At 44.6% G+C, this 22,049-nt stretch overlaps 1 protein-coding gene and 1 long non-coding RNA gene across 2 annotated transcripts; both read right to left on the bottom strand.

The window, feature by feature from the left end:
- Nucleotides 1-11,054: 11,054 nt before the first annotated feature.
- Nucleotides 11,055-12,448, bottom strand: LOC123064880 (uncharacterized). Its single transcript, XR_006430835.1, has 5 exons — nt 12,309-12,448; nt 12,098-12,210; nt 11,735-11,986; nt 11,537-11,588; nt 11,055-11,436 (listed from the first exon to the last, which is right to left on the bottom strand). It is a non-coding gene; the product is annotated as an uncharacterized lncRNA (long non-coding RNA).
- Nucleotides 12,449-12,733: 285 nt separating this feature from the next.
- On the bottom strand, nt 12,734-21,267 carry LOC123068754 (aspartate--tRNA ligase, chloroplastic/mitochondrial). The gene is made up of 15 exons (XM_044491397.1): nt 20,849-21,267; nt 20,130-20,270; nt 19,575-19,684; nt 18,323-18,434; nt 17,765-17,836; nt 16,983-17,074; nt 16,549-16,669; nt 16,178-16,300; nt 15,671-15,866; nt 15,398-15,585; nt 15,207-15,278; nt 14,505-14,603; nt 13,940-14,020; nt 13,585-13,642; nt 12,734-13,191 (listed from the first exon to the last, which is right to left on the bottom strand). Exons 1-15 carry the CDS (start codon nt 21,236-21,238, stop codon nt 13,022-13,024), a joined length of 2,025 nt encoding a protein of 674 aa, XP_044347332.1. The 5' UTR covers nt 21,239-21,267; the 3' UTR covers nt 12,734-13,021.
- Nucleotides 21,268-22,049: the final 782 nt, after the last annotated feature.

Genomic DNA, 22,049 nt, shown 5'->3' with positions numbered 1-22,049 from the left:
GAGGGGAGGCATAAATCTAAACCCGAGTTCGTGAGTTGTTGTGTATGGGATCAAAGGAGACTTTTTACCTAATGCTATGGTTGGGTATATCCAACAAAGACTGTTGGGGAGCGTTGCAGAAAATGAAAATTTTCCTACGGTTTCACCAAGATCCATCTATGAGTTCATCTAAGCAACGAGTGATAGGAGAGAGATTGCATCTACATACCACTTGTAGATCGCGTGCGGAAGCGTTCAAGGGAACAGGGATGATGGAGTCGTACTCGCCGTGATCCAAATCACCGGTGACCAAGTGCCGAACGGACAGCACCTCCGCGTTCAACACATGTATGGAGCGGATGACGTCTCCTCCTTCTTGATCCAGCAAGGGGGAAGGAGAGGTTGATGAAGATCCAGCAGCACGACGGCGTGGTGGTGGATGCAGTAGAACTCCACCACGGCTTCGCCAAGCTATTGCGGGAGGAGGAAGAGGTGTAGCAGGGGGAGGGAGGCGCCAAGACACAGGGTGCGGCTTCCCTCCCTCCCCCTCCTTTATATAGGCCCCCGGGGGGGCGCCGGCCCTGGGAGATCCAATCTCCCAAGGGGGGCGGCGGCCACGGGGGTGGAGTGCCCCCCAAGGCATGTGGGGCGCGCCCCCCACCTAGGGTTTCCAACCCTAGGCGCAGGGGGGCCCCAGGGGGGGCGTACCAGCCCACTAGGGGCTGGTTCCCCTCCCTCTTCAGCCCACGGGGCCCTCCGGGATAGGTGGCCCCACCCGATGGACCCCCGGGACCCTTCCGATGGTCCCGGTACAATATCGGGTGACCCCGAAACTTTCCCGATGGCCGAAACAACACTTCCTATATATAATTCTTTACCTCCGGACCATTCCGGAACTCCTCATGACGTCCGGGATCTCATCCGGGACTCCGAACAACATTCGGTTTGCTGCATACTCATATTCATACAACCCTAGCGTCACCGAACCTTAAGTGTGTAGACCCTACGGGTTCGGGAGACATGCAGACATGACCGAGACGGCTCTCCGGTCAATAACCAACAGCGGGATCTGGATACCATGTTGGCTCCCACATACTCCTCAATGATCTCATCGGATGAACCACGATGTCGAGTATTCAAGCAACCCCGTATACTATTCCCTTTGTCAAACGGTACGTTACTTGCCCGAGACTCGATCGTCAGTATCCCAATACCTCGTTCAGTCTCGTTACCGGCAAGTCACTTTACTCGTACCGTAATGCATGATCCCGTGACCAAACACTTTGTCACTTTGAGCTCATTATGATGATGCATTACCGAGTGGGCCCAGAGATACCTCTCCGTTATACGGAGTGACAAATCCCAGTCTCGATCTGTGTCAACCCAACAGACACTTTCGGAGATACCTGTAGTGCACCTTTATAGTCACCCAGTTACGTTGTGACGTTTGGTACACCCAAAGCACTCCTACGGTATCCGGGAGTTACACGATCTCATGGTCTAAGGAAGGGATACTTGACATTGGAAAAGCTCTAGCAAAACGAACTACACGATCTTGTGCTATGCTTAGGATTAGGTCTTGTCCATCACATCATTCTCCCAATGATGTGATCACGTTATCAACGACATCCAATGTCCATAGTCAGGAAACCATGACTATCTGTTGACCAATGAGCTAGTCAACTAGAGGCTTACTAGGGACGTATTGTGGTGTATGTATTCACACGTGTATCACGATTTCCGGATAATAAAATTATAGCATGGATAAAAGACAATTATCATGAACAAGGAAATATAATAATAATCCTTTTATTATTGCCTCTAGGGTATATTTCCAACAGTCTCCCACTTGCACTAGAGTCAATAATCTAGTTACATTGTGATGAATTGAACACCCATAGAGTTCTGGTGTTGATCATGTTTTGCTCGCGAAAGAGGTTTAGTCAACGGATCTGCGACATTCAGATCCATATGTACTTTGCAAATATCTATGTCTCCATCTTGAACATTTTCACGGATGGAGTTGAAATGACGCTTGATGTGCCTGGTCTTCTTGTGAAACCTGGGCTCCTTGGCAAGGGCAATAGCTCCAGTGTTGTCACAAAAGAGTTTGATCGGCCCCGACGCATTGGGTATGACTCCTAGGTCGGTGATGAACTCCTTCACCCAAATTGCTTCATGCGCTGCCTCCGAGGCTGCCATGTACTCCGCTTCACATGTAGATCCCGCCACGACGCTCTGCTTGCAGCTGCACCAGCTTACTGCCCCACCATTCAACATATACACATATCCGGTTTGTGACCTAGAGTCATCCAGATCTGTCTCGAAGCTAGCGTCGACGTAACCCTTTACGACGAGCTCTTCGTCACCTCCATAAACGAGAAACATGTCCTTTGTCCTTTTCAGGTACTTCAGGATATTCTTGACCGCTGTCCAGTGTTCCTTGCCGGGATTACTTTGGTACCTTCCTACCAAACTTACGGCAAGGTTTACATCAGGTCTGGTACATAGCATGGGCATACATAATAGATCCTATGGCTGAGGCATAGGGGATGACGCTCATCTCTTCTTTATCTTTTGTCGTGGTCTGGCATTGAGCCGAGCTCAATCTCACACCTTGCAATACAGGCAAGAACCCTTTCTTGGACTGATCCATTTTGAACTTCTTCAAAATCTTATCAAGGTATGTGCTTTGTGAAAGACCTATGAGGCGTCTCGATCTATCCCTATAGATTTTGATGCCTAATATGTAAGCAGCTTCTCCAAGGTCCTTCATTGAAAAACACTTATTCAAGTAGGCCTTAATGCTGTCCAAGAATTCTATATCATTTCCCATAAAAAGTATGTCATCTACATATAATATGAGAAATGCTACAAAGCTCCCACTCACTTTCTTGTAAACGCAGGCTTCTCCATAAGTCTGCATAAACCCAAATGCTTTGATCATCTCATCAAAGTGGATGTTCCAACTCCGAGATGCTTGCACCAGCCCATAAATGGATCGCTGGAGCTTGCATACTTTGTTAGCATTCTTAGGATCGACAAAACCTTCCAGCTGCATCATATACAGCTCTTCCTTAAGATAACCGTTAAGGAATGCCGTTTTGACGTCCATCTGCCATATCTCATAATCATAGTATGCGGCAAGTGCTAACATGATTCGGACGGACTTAAGCTTCGCGACGGGAGAGAAAGTCTCATCATAGTCAATACCTTTAACTTGCCGATAACCCTTAGCGACAAGTCGAGCTTTATAGATGGTGACATTACCATCCGCGTCCGTCTTCTTCTTAAAGATCCATTTGTTTTTTATCGCTCGTTGTTCATCGGGCAAGTCAGTCAAAGTCCATACTTTGTTTTCATACATGGATTCTATCTCGGATTGCATGGCTTCTAGCCATTTGTTGGAATCTGGGCCCGCCATTGCTTCTTCATAGTTCGAAGGTTCACCGTTGTCTAACAACATGATTTCCAGGACAGGGTTGCCATACCACTCTGGTGTGGAATGTGTCCTTGTGGACCTACGAAGTTCAGTAGCAACTTGATCCGAAGTACCTTGATCATCATCATTAATTTCCTCTCCAGACGGTGTAGGCACCACAGGAACATTTTCCTGAGCTGCACTACTTTCCGGTTCAAGAGGTAGTACTTCATCGAGTTCTACTTTCCTCCCACTTACTCCTTTCGAGAGAAACTCCTTTTCCAGAAAGGATCCGTTCTTGGCAACAAAGATCTTGCCTTCGGATCTAAGTAGAAGGTATACCCAATGGTTTCCTTAGGGTATCCTATGAAGACGCATTTTTCCGACTTGGGTTCGAGCTTTTAGGTTGAAGTTTCTTGACATAAGCATCGCATCCCCAAACTTTTAGAAACGACAGCTTAGGTTTCTTCCCAAACCATAATTCATACGGTGTCGTCTCAACGGATTTAGACGGTGCCCTATTTAAAGCGAATGTAGTTGTCTCTAGAGCGTATCCCCAAAATGATAGCGGTAAATCGGTAAGAGACATCATAGATCGCATCATATCCAATAGGGTGCGATTACGACGTTCGGACACACCATTACGCTGAGGTGTTCCAGGCGATGTGAGTTGTGAAACGATTCCACATTTTCTTAAGTGTGTACCAAATTCGTGACTTAAATATTCTCCTCCACGATCTGATCGTAAGAATTTTATCTTTCGGTCACGTTGATTCTCTACTTCATTCTGAAATTCCTTGAACTTTTCAAAGGTCTCAGACTTGTGTTTCATTAAGTAGACATACCCATATCTACTTAAGTCATCAGTGAGAGTGAGAACATAACGATATCCTCTGTGAGCCTCAACGCTCATTGGACCACACACATCAGTATGTATGATTTCCAACAAGTTGGTTGCTCGCTCCATTGTTCTGAAGAATGGAGTCTTGGTCATTTTGCCCATGAGGCATGGTTCACATGTATCAAATGATTCATAATCGAGAGACTCTAAAAGTCCATCAGCATGGATCTTCTTCATGTGCTTGACACCAACGTGACCAAGGCGGCAGTGCCACAAGTATGTGGGACTATCGTTATCAACTTTACATCTTTTGGTATTCACACTATGAATATGTGTAACATTACGTTCGAGATTCATTAAGAATAAACCATTGACCATCGGGGCATGACCATAAAACATATCTCTCATATAAATAGAGCAACCATTATTCTCGGATTTAAATGAGTAGCCATCTCGCATCAAACGAGATCCAGATACAATGTTCATGCTCAAACTTGGCACTAAATAACAATTATTGAGGTTTAAAACTAATCTCGTAGGTAAATGTAGAGGTAGCGTGCCGACGGCGATCACATCGACCTTGGAACCATTCCCGACGTGCATCGTCACCTCGTCCTTCGCCAGTCTCCGCTTATTCCGCAGCTCCTGCTGTGAGTTACAAATATGAGCAATGGCACCGGTATCAAATACCCAGGAGTTACTACGAGTACTGGTAAGGTACACATCAATAGCATGTATATCAAATATACCTTTAGTGTTGCCGGCCTTTTTGTCCGCTAAGTATTTGGGGCAGTTCCGCTTCCAATGACCCTTCCCTTTGCAATAAAAGCACTCAGTCTCAGGCTTGGGTCCATTCTTTGACTTCTTCCCGGCAACTGGCTTACCGGGCGTGGCAACATCTTTGCCGTCCTTCTTGAAGTTCTTCTTACCCTTGCCCTTCTTGAACTTAGTGGTCTTATTGACCATCAACACTTGATGTTCTTTCTTGATTTCAACCTCTGCTGACTTCAGCATTGAAAATACTTCAGGAATGGTCTTCACCATCCCCTGCATATTGTAGTTAAACACAAAGCTCTTGTAGCTCGGTGGGAGCGACTGAAGGATTTTGTCAATGACCGCCTCGTCCGGGAGGTTGATCTCCAGCTGGGACAGGCGGTTGTGCAACCTAGACATTTTGAGTATGTGCTCACTGACAGAACTGTTTTCCTCCATCTTACAACTATAGAACTTGTCGGAGACTTCATATCTCTCGACCCGGGCATGAGTTTGAAAAACCATTTTCAGCTCCTCGAACATCTCATATGCTCCGTGTCGCTCAAAACGCTTTTGGAGCCCCGGTTCTAAGCTGTAAAGCATGCCGCACTGAACGAGGGAGTACTCATCAGCACGTGACTTCCAAGTGTTGATAACGTCTTGGTTCTCTGGGATTGGTGCTTCACCTAGCGGTGCTTCTAGGACATAATCTTTCTTGGCTGCTATGAGGATGATCCTCAGGTTCCGGACCCAGTCTGAATAGTTGCTGCCATCATCTTTTAGCTTGGTTTTCTCTAGGAACGCGTTGAAGTTCATGTTGACATGAGCGTTGGCCATTTGATCTACAAGACATATTTTGCAAAGACTTTAGACTAAGTTCATGATAATTAAGTTCATCTAATCAAATTATTTAATAAACTCCCACTCAGAATGACATCCCTCTAGTCATCTAAGTGTTACACGATCCGAGTCGACTAGGCCGTGTCCGATCATCACGTGAGACGGACTAGTCATCATCGGTGAACATCTCCATGTTGATCGTATCTTCCATACGACTCATGTTCGACCTTTCGTTCTCTGTGTTCCGAGGCCATGTATGTACATGCTAGGCTCGTCAAGTTAACCCTAAATGTTTTGCATGTGTAAAACTGTCTTACACTCGTTGTATGTGAACGTAAGGATCTATCACACCCGATCATCACGTGGTGCTTCGAAACGACGAACTTTAGCAATGGTGCACAGTTAGGGGAAACACTTTCTTGAAATTATTATAAGGGATCATCTTATTTACTACCGTCGTTCTAAGTAAACAAGATGCATAAACATAATAAACATCACATGCAATTATATAATAGTGACATGATATGGCCAATATCATATAGCTCCTTTGATCTCCATCTTCGGGGCTCCATGATCATCTTCGTCACCGGCATGACACCATGATCTCCATCATCATGATCTGCATCATCGTGTCTTCATGAAGTTGTCACGCCAACGACTACTTCTACTTCTATGGCTAACGCGTTTAGCAATAAAGTAAAGTAATTTACATGGCGTTCTTCAATGACACACAGGTCATACAAAAAATAAAGACAACTCCTATGGCTCCTGCCAGTTGTCATACTCATCGACATGCAAGTCGTGATTCCTATAACAAGAACATGATCTCATACATCACAATATATCATTCATCATTCATCACAACTTCTAGCCATATCACATCACATGACAATTGCTGCAAAAACAAGTTAGACATCCTCTAATTGTTGTTGCATCTTTTACGTGGCTGCAATTGGGTTCTAGCAAGAACGTTTTCTTATCTACGAATAACCACAACGTGATATTTTCAACTTCTATTTACCCTTCATAAGGACCCTTTTCGTCGAATCCGCTCCAACTAAAGTGGGAGAGACAGACACCCGCTAGCCACCTTATGCAACTAGTGCATGTCTGTCGGTGGAACCTGTCTCACATAAGCGTACGTGTAAGGTCGGTCCGGGCCGCTTCATCCCACAATACCGCTGAAGCAAAATAAGACTAGTAGCGGCAAGCAAGTTGACAAGATCTACGCCCACAACAAAATTGTGTTCTACTCGTGCTATAGAGAACTACGCATAGACCTAGCTCATGATGCCACTGTTGGGGAACGTTGCAGAAAATAAAAAAATTCCTACGGTTTCACCAAGATCCATCTATGAGTTCATCTAAGCAACGAGTGATAGGACAGAGATTGCATCTACATACCACTTGTAGATCGTGTGCGGAAGCGTTCAAGGGAACGGGGATGATGGAGTCGTACTCGCCGTGATCCAAATCACCGGTGACCAAGTGCCGAACGGACAGCACCTCCGCGTTCAACACATGTACGGAGCGGATGACGTCTCCTCCTTCTTGATCCAGCAAGGGGGAAGGAGAGGTTGATGAAGATCCAGCAGCACGACGGCGTGGTGGTGGATGCAGCAGAACTCCGGCAGGGCTTCGGCAAGCTATTGCGGGAGGAGGAAGAGGTGTAGCAGGGGGAGGGAGGCGCCAAGACACAGGGTGCGGCTTCCCTCCCTCCCCCCTCCTTTATATAGGCCCCCAGGGGGGCGCCGGCCCTGGGAGATCCAATCTCCCAAGGGGGCGGCGGCCAGGGGGGTGGAGTGCCCCCCAAGGCATGTGGGGCGCGCCCCCCACCTAGGGTTTCCAACCCTAGGCGCAGGGGGGCCCAGGGGGGGCGCACCAGCCCACTAGGGGCTGGTTCCCCTCCCTCTTCAGCCCACGGGGCCCTCCGGGATAGGTGGCCCCACCCGGTGGACCCCCGGGACCCTTCCGGTGGTCCCAGTACAATACCGGGTGACCCCGAAACTTTCCCGACGGCCGAAACAGCACTTCCTATATATAATTCTTTACCTCCGGACCATTCCGGAACTCCTCGTGACGTCCGGGATCTCATCCGGGACTCTGAACAACATTCAGTTTGCTGCATACTCATATTCATACAACCCTAGCGTCACCGAACCTTAAGTGTGTAGACCCTACGGGTTCGGGAGACATGCAGACATGACCGAGACGGCTCTCCGATCAATAACCAACAGCGGGATCTGGATACCCATGTTGGCTCCCACATACTCCTCGATGATCTCATCGGATGAACCACGATGTCGAGGATTCAAGCAACCCCGTATACTATTCCCTTTGTCAAACGGTACGTTACTTGCCCGAGACTCGGTCGTCGGTATCCCAATACCTTGTTCAGTCTCGTTACCGGCAAGTCACTTTATTCGTACCATAATGCATGATCCCGTGACCAAACACTTGGTCACTTTGAGCTCATTATGATGATGCATTACCGAGTGGGCCTAGAGATACCTCTCCGTCATATGGAGTGACAAATCCCAGTCTCGATCCGTGTCAACCCAACAGACACTTTCGGAGATACCTGTAGTGCACCTTTATAGTCACCCAGTTACATTGTGACGTTTGGTACACCCAAAGCACTCTACAGTATCCGGGAGTTACACGATCTCATGGTCTAAGGAAGAGATGCTTGATATTGGAAAAGCTCTAGCAAAACGAACTACACGATCTTGTGCTATGCTCAGGATTAGGTCTTGTTCATCACATCGTTCTTCCAATGATGTGATCACGTTATCAACGACATCCAATGTCCATAGTCAGGAAACCATGACTATCTGTTGACCAACGAACTAGTCAACTAGAGGCTTACTAGGGACGTATTGTGGTCTATGTATTCACACGTGTATTGCGATTTCCGGATAATACAATTATAGCATGAATAAAAGACAATTATCATGAACAAGGAAATATAATAATAATCCTTTTATTATTGCCTCTAGGGCATATTTCCAACAAAGACATGACTATGTTAATCTATCACCGGAGAGTAAATTACATCTACCATACCTAAACTTGATCCTAGGGTTCACTTCCATCACTGTATTTAGGAAAGCTTAAAATAAGGTCACCGAGGTTGCCCGGGCGTGTCACTCTACGGTCACCAGTACCGTACAGTCCTATTTTTGCTGACGTGGCAAATACCCCTCTCTCACTACTACTATTTATCTCTGTAATTCTGTCGATCACCTTACCTGCGCCCACCGCTGCGCCACACCCCACGCTCCCACCGGTGTTGCAGCTCTTCAGTGTCAGTGTGTCACGTACTAGAGCTCCTAAAGCCTCATGCGGCCCACGAACGAATTGCTGCACTGATTGGCCAGACTCTCATGCTTGGAATTCACAACTCTCGCGCCACGCCGAGCTTGAAGCGCACCATGCAGGTTATTGTCCCGATGAGCGTGAACGCCGCTGTGGAGGTCACCATGGGTTGCCGCTTCAGTTTACTGACCCGACGTCAGAGGAGGTCCTGGTTTGAGAAGTGCATGGTTGCATGCGTGACCGAGCGGCACCATGTTTGCGACAACGTCGACTTAGCCTTACACACTGTCGTGCTCCTCAGCACCTGATCCGCCTCCATCACCTGACATGGCTGGCAACCTGCTCTCTCCTCACCTCGTCGTCCAGCCGGAGGCCCACACCGCCATACCCTCGCAGCTCTCAGGCGTACTCGTAGTTTGTGTACTGGTCGGGAACCCCAGCCAGCAATCCATCGGCACGCCAGACGCCCTGTTGGTTGCGTCTTCGTTAAAGACGTCACATGGGTCGATGGTGGAGAGACTGAAGATGCCCGGGGACTCAGAACGAAGAGCTGCGAGGACTTCGGCCAGCTCACATACGGCATCGCCCTGCCAAAACCATGCACTCCATACTGCCGGCTGCCCGCACATGTTCTTTTCGCCGTCGCGGGGCGACGTCATCGAGCTCCACGGGGTTGGCGAGAACTACAGCCGCACCGTGAGGAAGGACAACATCGTGTGCCTCGCATTGAGCCTGGGACAAGCACCTAGAGGTCGTCGTGCATGGCGGCAACGCGAGTCGAAGAAGGCGAGCTCGTAAGGGTGCAGCGCGTCGCCGCACTGCTCAATGAAGAGTGGGGCGTTGAAGGAGAGGAGCTTGAGCAGAGCGAGACTTCCGGCTTGACGAGGACGCCGCTGCGCGGAGAAAAGTGGTGGGTAGTAGACGTCGTCGACAGAAGAGTGCTCGGATACGATGTGGTCTCTCGCCAGCTCTCTGTGGGCTCTAAGGCATCTCAGCAACTTGGCATAGACGGACGGGCAGTCAGTTTCATTAGATGTGTGAGAGAGATGCGCTTGGCAAGTAAGCATGTCAATGGCGCAGGACCGGTCAAAATGTGCCACATCAGCGAAATACATTGGATGCAGTAGGGCTGACCGTAGAGTGACACATTTCTGCGACCTCAATGACCGCATTTTGACACTTTTGAAATACAGTGATGAAAGTGAACCCTAGAGTCAAGTTCAGGTACTATAGATGTAATTTACTCATCACCGGATGACTTGCTCTCATTGTTTGTCTCCCATGCAAACTTTTCCAAAGTGGCCGAAGAGATACGAGTGTCTCAATCAATCACGGGCCAAGGCTTCGTTGGCACTCACACCTTGGCCGGGTGTGAATTATACGCCTCGATGGTTGTATGTGGCTGGGAGAGTGATGGTCAGGGGATGCTGAACAACTTTTCTTTTTGAGAACCAGATCAGAACAAGGCATGACTCAGCATCCCCTGACCATCACTCTTGGCCAACGCCGTAGAGAGAGGCGATACGAGTTCCGTTCGTAGGCATGGTCCGGTGGTGGTCACTGGTCCCTGGCTTCGGTTCATTGTTTTCCCCTTCGTATTTCATTTACATCCCGGTCTCCGACAATCTCTAAAATTGTAAGGTCCGCCAAATAGACTACTCCGTTACAAAATGTTCGTCGAGTTGTAGTAATAGTAAATTGCAACAGAATTGCTGTATTTATTCTCATTGTGCAGAATTGTGGAACATGCATGGATCACATTTTTGGATCCACGGTTCTCGACATCGAGCGTTAAGAGATCCTCTTGTGACTACAAGAAAAATAGCAAAATTGTACAAAATATTTTGCATCACCACATAGGTGGCGGACAACACCATATCCATACAGTCGGTCCGTCGGGAAAGTCTTCTTTTCTAATTGAAAAATGGATAAACTTAATTGCATGTCAGTCCATTCTCAACAAGTATACATGCAACTACATGTTTCATCAAAATATACCTTCCAAAGAAGGTGTTAGAATCATGTCGACCATGTACCAAATTGACTTTGACAAAACAAACAGAGTTGTATTAACTCCGTGTGGAAATTATGATAATGATGTGTGTTTTACATACTCCTCGATCGCTTGATGCATTCTCTTTTTTTTTGCGAAATAATTCTTGCGCTTGATGCATTCCTTGACTACGAACAGGACACTTTGACATCAACCCACAAAAATCTGCCCTGGTTACATTGTGACCCAGTGTACTTGTGGAGTTGTAGTGCTTCCACCACTCGGCAACATCTTTTATAAGAACAAAAGAAAAAGACCTTGCGTGAGTATTTAATTAAATAAATAATAATATGTACAGAAATGAACCAGAATATAATGTGTGGTTGCATACCTTATAAGCTTCACTGATGAAGACACTAGGCCATCCAGCATATGGCAGATAGCTGTTAGCATTAGACAGAACACAAATTAACAATGCAAATTCATTAGGTGATTGAAACGGTAGACCGATGTATATATAAAGTCAAATTAAACTTATGTCCTAATTCACTGCTACTAGATGCATCAGATGAGACAGTAACCCACGTACCCCGCAAACCGTCCAATAATGTCATGCGGCTGAAGCCAGAGCTGCCCAATTGGATAGAGAAACCGATCGTCCACTGAATTGTTGTCTCCTTTGGTGAGTATTCGAGTTTCTCCGGTATCCAGGTGCTTGTGAACCTATAATAATTTAAGAAAAATATGCAGTTAAATTCAAGTCATATGATGCATCCGGTATCCATATGCAGTTTCTCCGGAAAGGTTCGTTGCTCATGTTGTGCACAAACACCATATCGCCCTGCAAAATAAGCACATGTTCCATGCATCCATCAATATGCCGGTCGAAATTAAAGGGCGCAAGGTAGACTGAAGTGCACTATCTTTTTTAAGAAAAAATTGTACCGCATACCCTTTTAATTGCAGGCTCCATGCTTTCCGACAGAACCGCCATAGCCGGCGTCTTGACGCCCGTCACTAGCATCACTCCCTCGGGCACCAGCACCGACAATGCAACGACCATGACTGCACATGCCGAATTCAATTAAAATTTCTCCGAGAAGAAAGAAGAGATGGATGCACAGGCGTGGAAAAACACACTGAAGAAAGATGAAGAAAGATACCGGTGTATATGTACCGAGGAAGGCGACGGATTGGGTGAGCACGTGCCGGGTCGTCATAGCTCCTCTCGACTGGACGATGGGGGGAGAACACAACTAGTTTTATGATCGAGTCTACTTTTCCAGCGAACGTGTGATCTCGCTTGCAACTACTAGCACCTTGACGTGCGTGTATGTATAAATAGGAGGGAGGATACAAGAAGCTCTAGGTAGCTAGACCTACTACTAGGCACGAATCGGTGACGGGCTCGATGGATCACCACACGTACGGGATTCGGTTTCCGGGTCCGACTCCAGCCACGCAACGGACTGCTATCCGCGGGACTGTTTCCCAAGCACTATGCAAGAAAAAGCGCTCGACCAGCTACAGGAATTCAACTCCCTGCAACGAACAAAGCTACAGAGAATGAACCTGCTATACACACAAATACTTCCAATGTCGGGTTACAAAGCCGCCTGGTTCATTCAAGTCAATAATACGGTTACATTTTGGCGGGAGATCTCTTTTGGCGGCCACAACTTTGAACAAAATAATCCGCAGTGCATCGAAGCTGGCAGATTTCTCGACGTCTGAACGCCGACCACTCATTTTTTACAGTCAAAATTTCCTCCTCTACAGTGCAAAAAGAGAATGTGCAGGGACGGTTTATAGTCCCATGTGTATATATAATGTATCTGTTCCTAAATAGTGCGCCGCTTAACCATGAGTGGTATCCTCATGAAGCACGCAGGCCCAGATCCTTCAGTTGCTGAGGTTCCACAGGGGACGGTGCTTTGGTGAGCGAACATTGAGCAGTCGTGGTCTTTGGGAAAGCTATCACATCCCGGATTGAACTTTCGCGAGCCAAAAGCATCACCAAACGATCCAACCCGTAGGCAATGCCTCCTGCATTAATGAGGTGACAAATATGACATTTCTGTTTGATATTCTATTCTAGTTCTGGTAACTATAAGTAAAAAAACGATTAATACACAACAAATGTGTGAGTGACAGCCTTTATTCAAAGGCTAACACTTCTGTGTGATATCCTAGTTCTAGTTCTAGTAAGTAAAAGCAAAATGAAATTTATCAAGATTATTCAAATACCTTAGAACCAAGAAATTGAATAATGTAACGGATATAGCAAAAGAACAAGAATGCACCGCTTTTAGAGAAAAGGAGTAAGATTGCCTTAGAAGGCTGCTCTTGTTTCAGAAATAGCAGCAACAAGAATGCATTGCTACAATCTTACACTAGAGAACATGATAAATTGAAAGCCATGAGGTTGAAATATCATACCATGCGGGGGAGCACCCATGTCAAAACACTCCAAAAGGTAGCCAAATTTTTCCTCCGCCTGCATAGGAAATTTCAAATATTAAGTACACCACGAAAAGAGAGCAGCACTGGATATAGAAATACTCTCCAAACTAACAATCATGAACAGGTAAAAGGCTCGGTTGCTGAATGGTTATGGACTCAGTTCGTGCAGTATTGAATTAGTTGTTGGGAGCAGCCTAAAACAAATCATTTTTTACTTGAAAAATCTGATTGACAGTATACGCAACAAACTGAAGACTGGAAGAAACATGATTGACAACATGAACGGAGTAAATAAATATCATGAAGAGCAAGTCAAAAAATATAGCCAAACCTGTTCAGGTGAGATACCAATGATCTCAAAAATCCTTTCTTGCACATCACTTTTGTAGATCCTCAAACTGCCTCCTCCGATCTATGAACACGAGGACAAAACATCAGATGTACTGTATGATTTCATTTGCAGTAAGCCAGTAACACATGCACATAGTCACATATATGGCACCATACTTATTGTCGATATATCATATGATCATTTGCCCATGGCACGGCACTAACTCTGAAAGCGTATTTACTGTTTAGCATCTGAAACTTGAAACACGCACTAATACAAATGTAACACAAGAGAGCACAGGCGGTGCTAGTACAGGGGGAGACAATATCATCTTAATGTGCATAAAACTACTAAATTATGGTGAATTTTGATTCATATCAGTACGTTCCATGTCTTGTCTGTCTGTTGGAGGCATGGGTGACTATTTATCAAAGATAATACATGAGAACTCAAGGTACATGAACTTCACATTGTAGTGCATAACTGCAGATTCAAACAAATTGAAACATTAAAACAACAAACTAAACTAAAACTTGCATACACACTTGAAAAGAGAAACGAGTACCTCCACCCCATTGTAAATCATATCATAAGCCAAGGCACGAGCTGATGGTAAGTCATTCATATCTTCAGGATTTGGTGCGGTGAAAGGATGGTGTAGAGCCTGTGTTTGAAAGGAAGAAGAACAAGGGTACTGAGAAAACAGAAAATAATATACAACCTTTTCTTTTAGCTAGATGTGAACACCCAGTTTAACCAGGCTCTTCTGTTCATAAATTTTGACAAAAATATGCAACTTTCCATACTGTTCAGTAGAATATTTGGGCATACGCTATAATATAAACCATGAATCCATGATACTTATGTACCAACGCCCATCCAAATGGCATTAGCATGTAAAGAAAACTGTATATCGACTGATGTTCCCCTTCACATATCTCTTTATAAACATGTGGCATACCAGATCATGTCTGGATGTCATCAACAAAGTTCTAAGATTCGTCCAATATTTGGTGGGTATTCTTGTGATACAACATAGTACAATGCATCCTACTATACCAAGGTTCAAAGTTTGTTCATAGTGTATTATCAGCAACTAAACAGCAATCAACATTGAACAAATAACTGCAGTCTCTAAAAAACCAGTAAGATGCTAGTTCTCTAATGTGATACACTCACAGGCTTAAGGAATACCCGTTTCGGTTTTGTAGAAGTAAAGAAGAATACGAACCAATTATAATTTGTTCGTACAAACTAAAAGACTGACCTCATATCGCTGCTCGTCACTATTCCATTCAAACATTGGAAAATCCGTCACCCAAAGAATTGAGTGTGCTGACTACAGAAAGAAATAGAAATTTTTTAAGGGCAGAAACAGAACTATTATTGGTGTCTCATCAATATGCCAAGAATATGTTGACAATACAAGGACGGAAGTTCTTGGTTTGAGAGACTCACTGTATCTATCACTTCCAGCTTATGAGCAATAAACAATCTTAACCTGCCAAGAATTTGATTAGCTGTTGACTGCTCGCCCAAGGCAAACAGGATAAGATCACCTGCTTTTGCATCTAAAAGTTCCAACAGGTTTTCTTTCTTTTCGGGTTTTAGACTTGACACCAGCGGACCAAGTCCTTCAAGCTCCCCTGCGGTACCACAAATAAATAAAATATCATTTGCTGCCAGGCCATGTAGTTTTCTCTAATATTACAAGGACATATTTCCTTTTACCATTGTCCATAACTTTGAGGAAAGGCAGGCCCTTAGCTCCAGCTTTGGAAGCTTCAGCATAAACAGTTCCCTTCTTTAGGTCAGTGTTTGAAAAAACTTTGGCACCACCAGGCACACACAATGCCTTTATTACACCACCATTTTCTAATGTATCTGCAAAAACCTTGAAGCTACTGCCCAAAAATACCTCACTAGCCTGCATTTGATAGAACGACGATTAAGCGAGAAAATATACAAGTAATAAACTAAGAAAAAAAGTTAACAGCGTGTGTTTCCCATGTAAGCTGCAAGGTAAAAAAGCAGCATCTAAATCTACAGGCCTACAATATCATACTACCAACGGTACTAACTGTGAATTAGAGTAGATGGCTTCCTTTTTTATATGCATAAAATGGGGCAAGGAGTAGCCCCTCATCCAAAACGATCCAAATTTGTGATGGTAATTAACTAAATAAATAGTTACCACAATTACCAAGGCCGTTCTGCAAAGATATTAAAGGTCCTCACATCTTTTAGCTCCCAGTCGAACCGAAGATCAGGCCTGTCTGTCCCATAACGGTTCATGGCCTCCGTATAGGTGAGCCTTGGAAAACACTTAGGCAGCTTGATATCTCCTACCTCTTGAAATATCTGTGATATGAATGTTCCATTGTTCAATCAACCATGAATAGCAATAATAGCTCAAGAAAAAAGGGAATGATTTCTGAATATGAACTAAGAGACTACTACTGATGGTTTAATATTCAGCAGCTAAACTACAAAAATGAGCACAGTTGTGTTACCTTCTAACAAGGTGTTTCACTAACAGACAAGGATGACAATAGATGCATCATGCATGACAGAAAAAAAAAACATAAAGCTGGTCAATACCAACATACATGTATCATCAATTCTTCATTCAAGTTCAACATATCCTCCATTGATGTAAAGGCAATCTCCATGTCAAGTTGTGTAAATTCTGGTTGCCTGTCTGCACGCAGATCTTCATCCCGGAAGCATCTGCCATAAAGCAGCTCAGTGAACAAAGACAATTGTGCCAGGCAGCTTTCCAGAGAAGTAGTTAATTGATTCAATACCAGTATAGTACTATATGCCAGCTGGACATGAGTACATTACAATGACACATGCTTGTGCTCGGATTGATTTGTATTAATTGTATTATAATTTAACAATTCAGCCAAGGTTACAAAAATGAAGATGAAAAAATTGTTGGCATAAAAAAAACAGTTGCACCAATAATATACTCCATGCATTTAACACAACTATATCTATGAAATTAACACCCAGGCCTTCAAATGTGCTACCTACTCACCTTGCAATCTGAAAATATTTTTCGAAGCCAGAGGCCATCAACATTTGCTTGAACAGCTGAGGGCTTTGAGGAAGAGCAAAGCAAGTTCCTGGCTTCAGAAATCATATTGGAGGAAATCAGAGGAACAGAACTTGGCAAAGTGATGAACCTTCACTCTATAGTTATTACTTATGAAGTTCTTTTTCACAAATATTACTTGTTAAATTACTATACCTACCACTAATGCACTAACAAGCAATGGCAACATAATTATAATGCATAATAAGTCTGCACCTCCACAACATCATTGTTATACTCAAATGGAACAGAAGTGCGTTAAGTATATAAGAACAAAACTATAGAGCATTGTATGTCCGGGTCTAGGCAAAATAAACTAGGAACAAGTTTAGTCCTCCAAAATACTCCCACTGTGAACTAATATAAGACGTTTTAGATCACTAACAGAGGGAGTAGTTCGTAAGTGTACTTCGATTGCAACTTCTAAAAGCCAAGTAGCCAACTCAACTCCAAAGTATATTTCTAGATCAGAAAAATCAGCCATCAACCACAAAAAAAAGGCAGCAAATTAATCACATTCATCTCCTGGAAGGTGATTGTGCTTAATAGCGAGTAGAGATTGACATTGGCGTTACTTTTACAATAAAGCAGACAAATATGGCATTAGGCATCAGAGCTTTCAAAATTACGAAGAGTACGAGAACAAAGCAAACAGAATGGTGTGGGCTTCAACAGAGGAAACAACCATGTTATAATTGTGTCTGCGAAGTACAGTGGTTATTCACCTGAACTCTTGAAGGTACAAGATAGTCCCGAGCACCTTCTGGTGTAGACTTGGATAAAATTGGAGTCTCAATCTACCTTGGAACATGTAGTAACTTTAGATAAAATATTAAATATAATGACGCCAAGAGATGTAAACATTCTAGATATTGCAAGGGAAGATACACTAATCATTGCACAGCATTCAGTTTAGTGACTCATTGCATATATTTTGACCGATCCACACAATTTGCATCAATAAATGTGCATTATGTACTACTGCTACTGGTGACAACACATTAGTATTCATATCCCTTTATACAGCCAGTAATGAAAATGGCTGATGCATAAAAATTGGTGTTGTTAGACAAGTGGGTGGAGAATTAGCAACCCCAAGGGACAAGTTGACCTCTTGCCTCTTGGCCCAGCGGCTTATGTAGCAGTCGGCCAATTAAGCAACTATCTTGATCTTTATGTTGCAGTTTTAAGAACAGGGCCACCATATTGAAAATGACAGGCATATAGAAGTAAAAAGGACATGCTGCGGCCAAACAACAGCACAAAATATATAACTAGCATACCTCAACAAAATCATGCCTATCCTCCAAGTAACGACGAATGTATTTAACAACTTTATGACGCAATCTCAAGTTTGACTGCATTTGTGGTCGACGCAAGTCCAGCACCCTAAATCTGTAATATTGAAGATAGGATATTCATACAACAAGGGCACTCATTGCTTAAATGGTGGAAATTGAACGCAGCATTTAAATAAATTCAAGCATAATGAACAGCGGTAAATTGGTACCCTAAAGCTGAACATAGGAAGAAGTGATAATAAGAAAATGAAATTTAGGGAAATAGGAGCGATCATATCTTTGATAAGAATATTTCTATCTAGAGCGAAGTTGTGGTCTGACACTCGGTCATTACAGCCATTGAAATATTTTTTAAGTGAAAAACAATACTGTACCATAAGTCATAGTACAGCAGACTCTAAGAGGGTGATTTGACAGACTGCAGTATGATATTCAAATAGACTAATACAAGTTAGCATGATCGATATGATGATGAAAATGTCTCGACTAAACTAAATCTGAAAACCTCCATCATGATACCAATACTTACTTACTTACGAAGCCTTTTATCCCAAACAAGTTGGGGTAGGCTAGATATGAAACCCTTTCACGAGGACTTCCCAGGAGGTCACCCATCCTAGTACTACTCTCGTCCAAATGGATTTCATACCCAAAAGACTGGCTAGTTTTTACGTTGGCTCGCGAAGCCTATCACAACCCTCCTCCTTTACCCGGGCTTGGGACCGGCTATGCCTAGAAGACATAGGCGGAGTTTCCATCATGATACCAATGAATAATAAAATATTAAAAATCACTCTAATGAGAAGATACCATAAAAATAAGTATTGAGAAGTCATAGCAATATAAATGGTTAAGTAATTGTTGCTAACCGAACTGAATATGATTATACACCCACAGAAATTCCGATAATCACAAAGTGAGTGATGAATTGTGATGCCTTTGTGGAAGAGTTAATACCTAATCAAAGTATATGCTCCCAAGTTCCAATAGTCAGCAGCAAAAGAAGTGGTTCACAATGCCTAAGTTTCTTATGCATCATCTTGGTGTCTAAAATAATATGTGCAACTTCAGATGTACAACCTAATCACATTCTGCACAAATGTTTTAACAACTTGCTAGCCAATAATCAATCAGCGGCTGGATATTTTGGGGGGTCCAACAAAACTTTCGTCCAAGTATTTGACAATATGCCTACAAGAAAATATGCAGAGAACACAGATTCTGCTTCTCTTACCTCAATCTGACTTCTTCTGGAAATTTTTCTTTCACTGCATCAGCAGTAGTGATTGGAAAAGGTAGGGAACGAGTTACGGAGTTGAGCACTGATACACAATCTGCAGCAACCTTCAAGGTGCGAACATGGTATCATCATTACAAAAAGATGTTGCAATTTAGAGGAACACGAAACAAAGATAGGAAATCTCATGACAATTTAAGGAAACAATTATTCGAACAGTGAAATATGAACTATGTCGTATATGGTTTCTCTCCTTTTTGTTAATCTCTAATGCATTCTGCATGCTCCAGAAATGGGATGATGGCCTGATCCCATTTCCATTAAGGTCAACTGAAGTAACAGTGTCTTGCAGTTTTACAACTTTGAATAGGAAGATAAGAGAGTAACAACACAGACAGGTCTTGGAGAAAACCAACACCCTACTGTTGCTCTGCAGCAGTAGGTAGTAATGTTTCTATGCTAGATAGTGTAAATTTCCAATTCTGGGCACATTAACAAGCTCTTTCAGCCCCAAAAAACATTAAATAAATTACTATAGAGGCTAGTCAGTACCTCTATAGCCCCAGTGCTCATATCTGCATTGATGGATTCTGTTGGGCGCAGGCGCACCACCCCCTCAACAGAAACCACTGATTCCACTCTCAGCTTGTTCACAACAGCGTAAACTTCAGGGTAATCCGGCAGAGTCGTCACCTGCAGAAAGGGTAGAACAAACACTGGCTTGAAATCACTAAACAGTTTGAACTATAATGACCATAAAATCAATAACTATGACAGGCAATCTTGAAAGCCTCTGCGAAGTTTTTTTTTCCGATAAAAAGGGAATATTAGTTGTGTCAGTATAGAATACTGCTTCCACATTGACCTTTGCTGACTGCAAACACTTGCCAAAATCAGTCTACAATACAGTATCTGGTATTCTGGTTTCTACGTCAACACAACAGAGCATTCCAGGTGGCACAAATTATGTGGCGAAAGCTTTAGCAAAAATGTGATATCATCGGCGTTCAGCTGCATAGATACTCCCTCCGTCCGGAAATACTTGTCATCAAAATGAATAAAAGGGGATGTATCTAGATGCATTTTAGTTTTAGATACACCCCTTTTTGTCTATTTTGATGACAAGTATTTCCGGACGGAGGGAGTAGAAGCTATCTCTGCCGCAGCAGCAACTACATTACATGTTCACAACTAAGAGATCATTGCTTATGTTTGCACTTTGCAACAGCAATAACAACCAAACCAACGGCATTGAAACGAAAACGGGTCACCTGGACCATGCCGGAGGAGTCGCGGAGGGTGAGGAAGGTGAGGCCGGCGTGGGAGCGGCGGAGGGCGACCCAGCCGCAGAGCCGGACCCGGCGCCCGGCGTCGCCCGCCCCGAGCTCGCCGCAGAGCGCGTCCCGCTGGGGCCACTGCAGAGGTTGCATCCTCTCCAGCTTCGCCTCGGCCGCGGGGAGCGCCGCCGCCTCCTCCGGTGGGGTCGCCGCATCGGTGGCGGCCGCTAGGGTTCGGGGCGTGGGCGTGGAGCGTGAGGGGGCCGAGGCGGAGCTGGAGAGCAGGAGGAGGCGGCGGAGGTGCGAGGCGGGAGGCCTGCGGTTGAGCGGCCTCAGGCGGGAGAGGAGGGAGAGCGGCGAGGCGCGGAGGAGGGAGGACGCCATTGGAGGCGACGTGGGAAGGGAGCAGAGGAAGAGGAGAGAGGGTTTGGGATTAGAGACGACGATGGGTTTCTGAACCATTGATTGATGGCCCTTATCCTCCGGCGCGAATCTTACAGCACGGCCTCACACCTTCAAACCGTGCAGCGAAATACGCCCAAATTCGAAGCTTTCAAACGATTTGAATACATGCTTTGCGAAGTTGAAGGAAATTTTAGTCCCTATTTGGCACACAGAAATGTAAAACATAACAATTTAGAAAACACTCTAGGATGTAGGTCGCGCTCTCACAACTCACAAGGCGATTGAACCTATTTAAAAAATATCGTTGTGTCATTTTGTCGAGTGTAGAGTGACCTTCGCTATAAGGCCGTCGTACGCATCCTACCTACTAATCTCTACCCATGTCGGGAAGGATATTCCCAGCCAAAAGTTGATTTTTCAACATCAACATTGATGATGGGGAATCCTTACCTAGTGAAAAGTCATCGGCCTTGCAGCTAGATGACTTCGCCTAAAGCAAGTTCCGACCAAAGTCGAAGGTGAGCAAAGGTGAAGGACTCCTCGAAGGTGCCTTAGAGTCGCCTTCACCAAGCTCGGAGTCAAGCGAATCCTCGACGTCGCTCCGCTTACGAGTCGCGCGGATCCTCGATGTCGCTACTCCGCACATCTTCACCAAGTTTGGAGTTACCGTGGATCCTCAACGTCGCAACCCTGCCCCGTCCTCACCAAGCTCGGAGTCAAGCGGATCCTCGGCGTCGCTCCGCTTACGAGTCAAGTGGATCCTCGATGTCGCTACTCCGCACATCTTCAC

Source organism: Triticum aestivum, chromosome 3B (assembly GCF_018294505.1).
Source record: "Triticum aestivum cultivar Chinese Spring chromosome 3B, IWGSC CS RefSeq v2.1, whole genome shotgun sequence".
NCBI classification, from domain to species: Eukaryota; Viridiplantae; Streptophyta; class Magnoliopsida; order Poales; family Poaceae; genus Triticum; species Triticum aestivum.
The sequence above is the reverse complement of the archived record's forward strand: the minus strand, read 5'-3'. Positions and strand labels throughout refer to the sequence as shown.

Coding starts and splice junctions, on each gene's coding strand:
- LOC123068754 (XM_044491397.1), bottom strand. CDS start 21,238: ATGGCGTCCTCCCTCCTCCGCGCCTCGCCGCTCTCCCTCCTCTCCCGC. Junction 18,435..19,574: donor CCAGAAGAAGTCAGATTGAG/GTAAGAGAAGCA, acceptor TCAATATTACAG/ATTTAGGGTGCTGGACTTGC. Junction 14,604..15,206: donor GTGACGAGCAGCGATATGAG/GTCAGTCTTTTA, acceptor TTTCAAACACAG/GCTCTACACCATCCTTTCAC.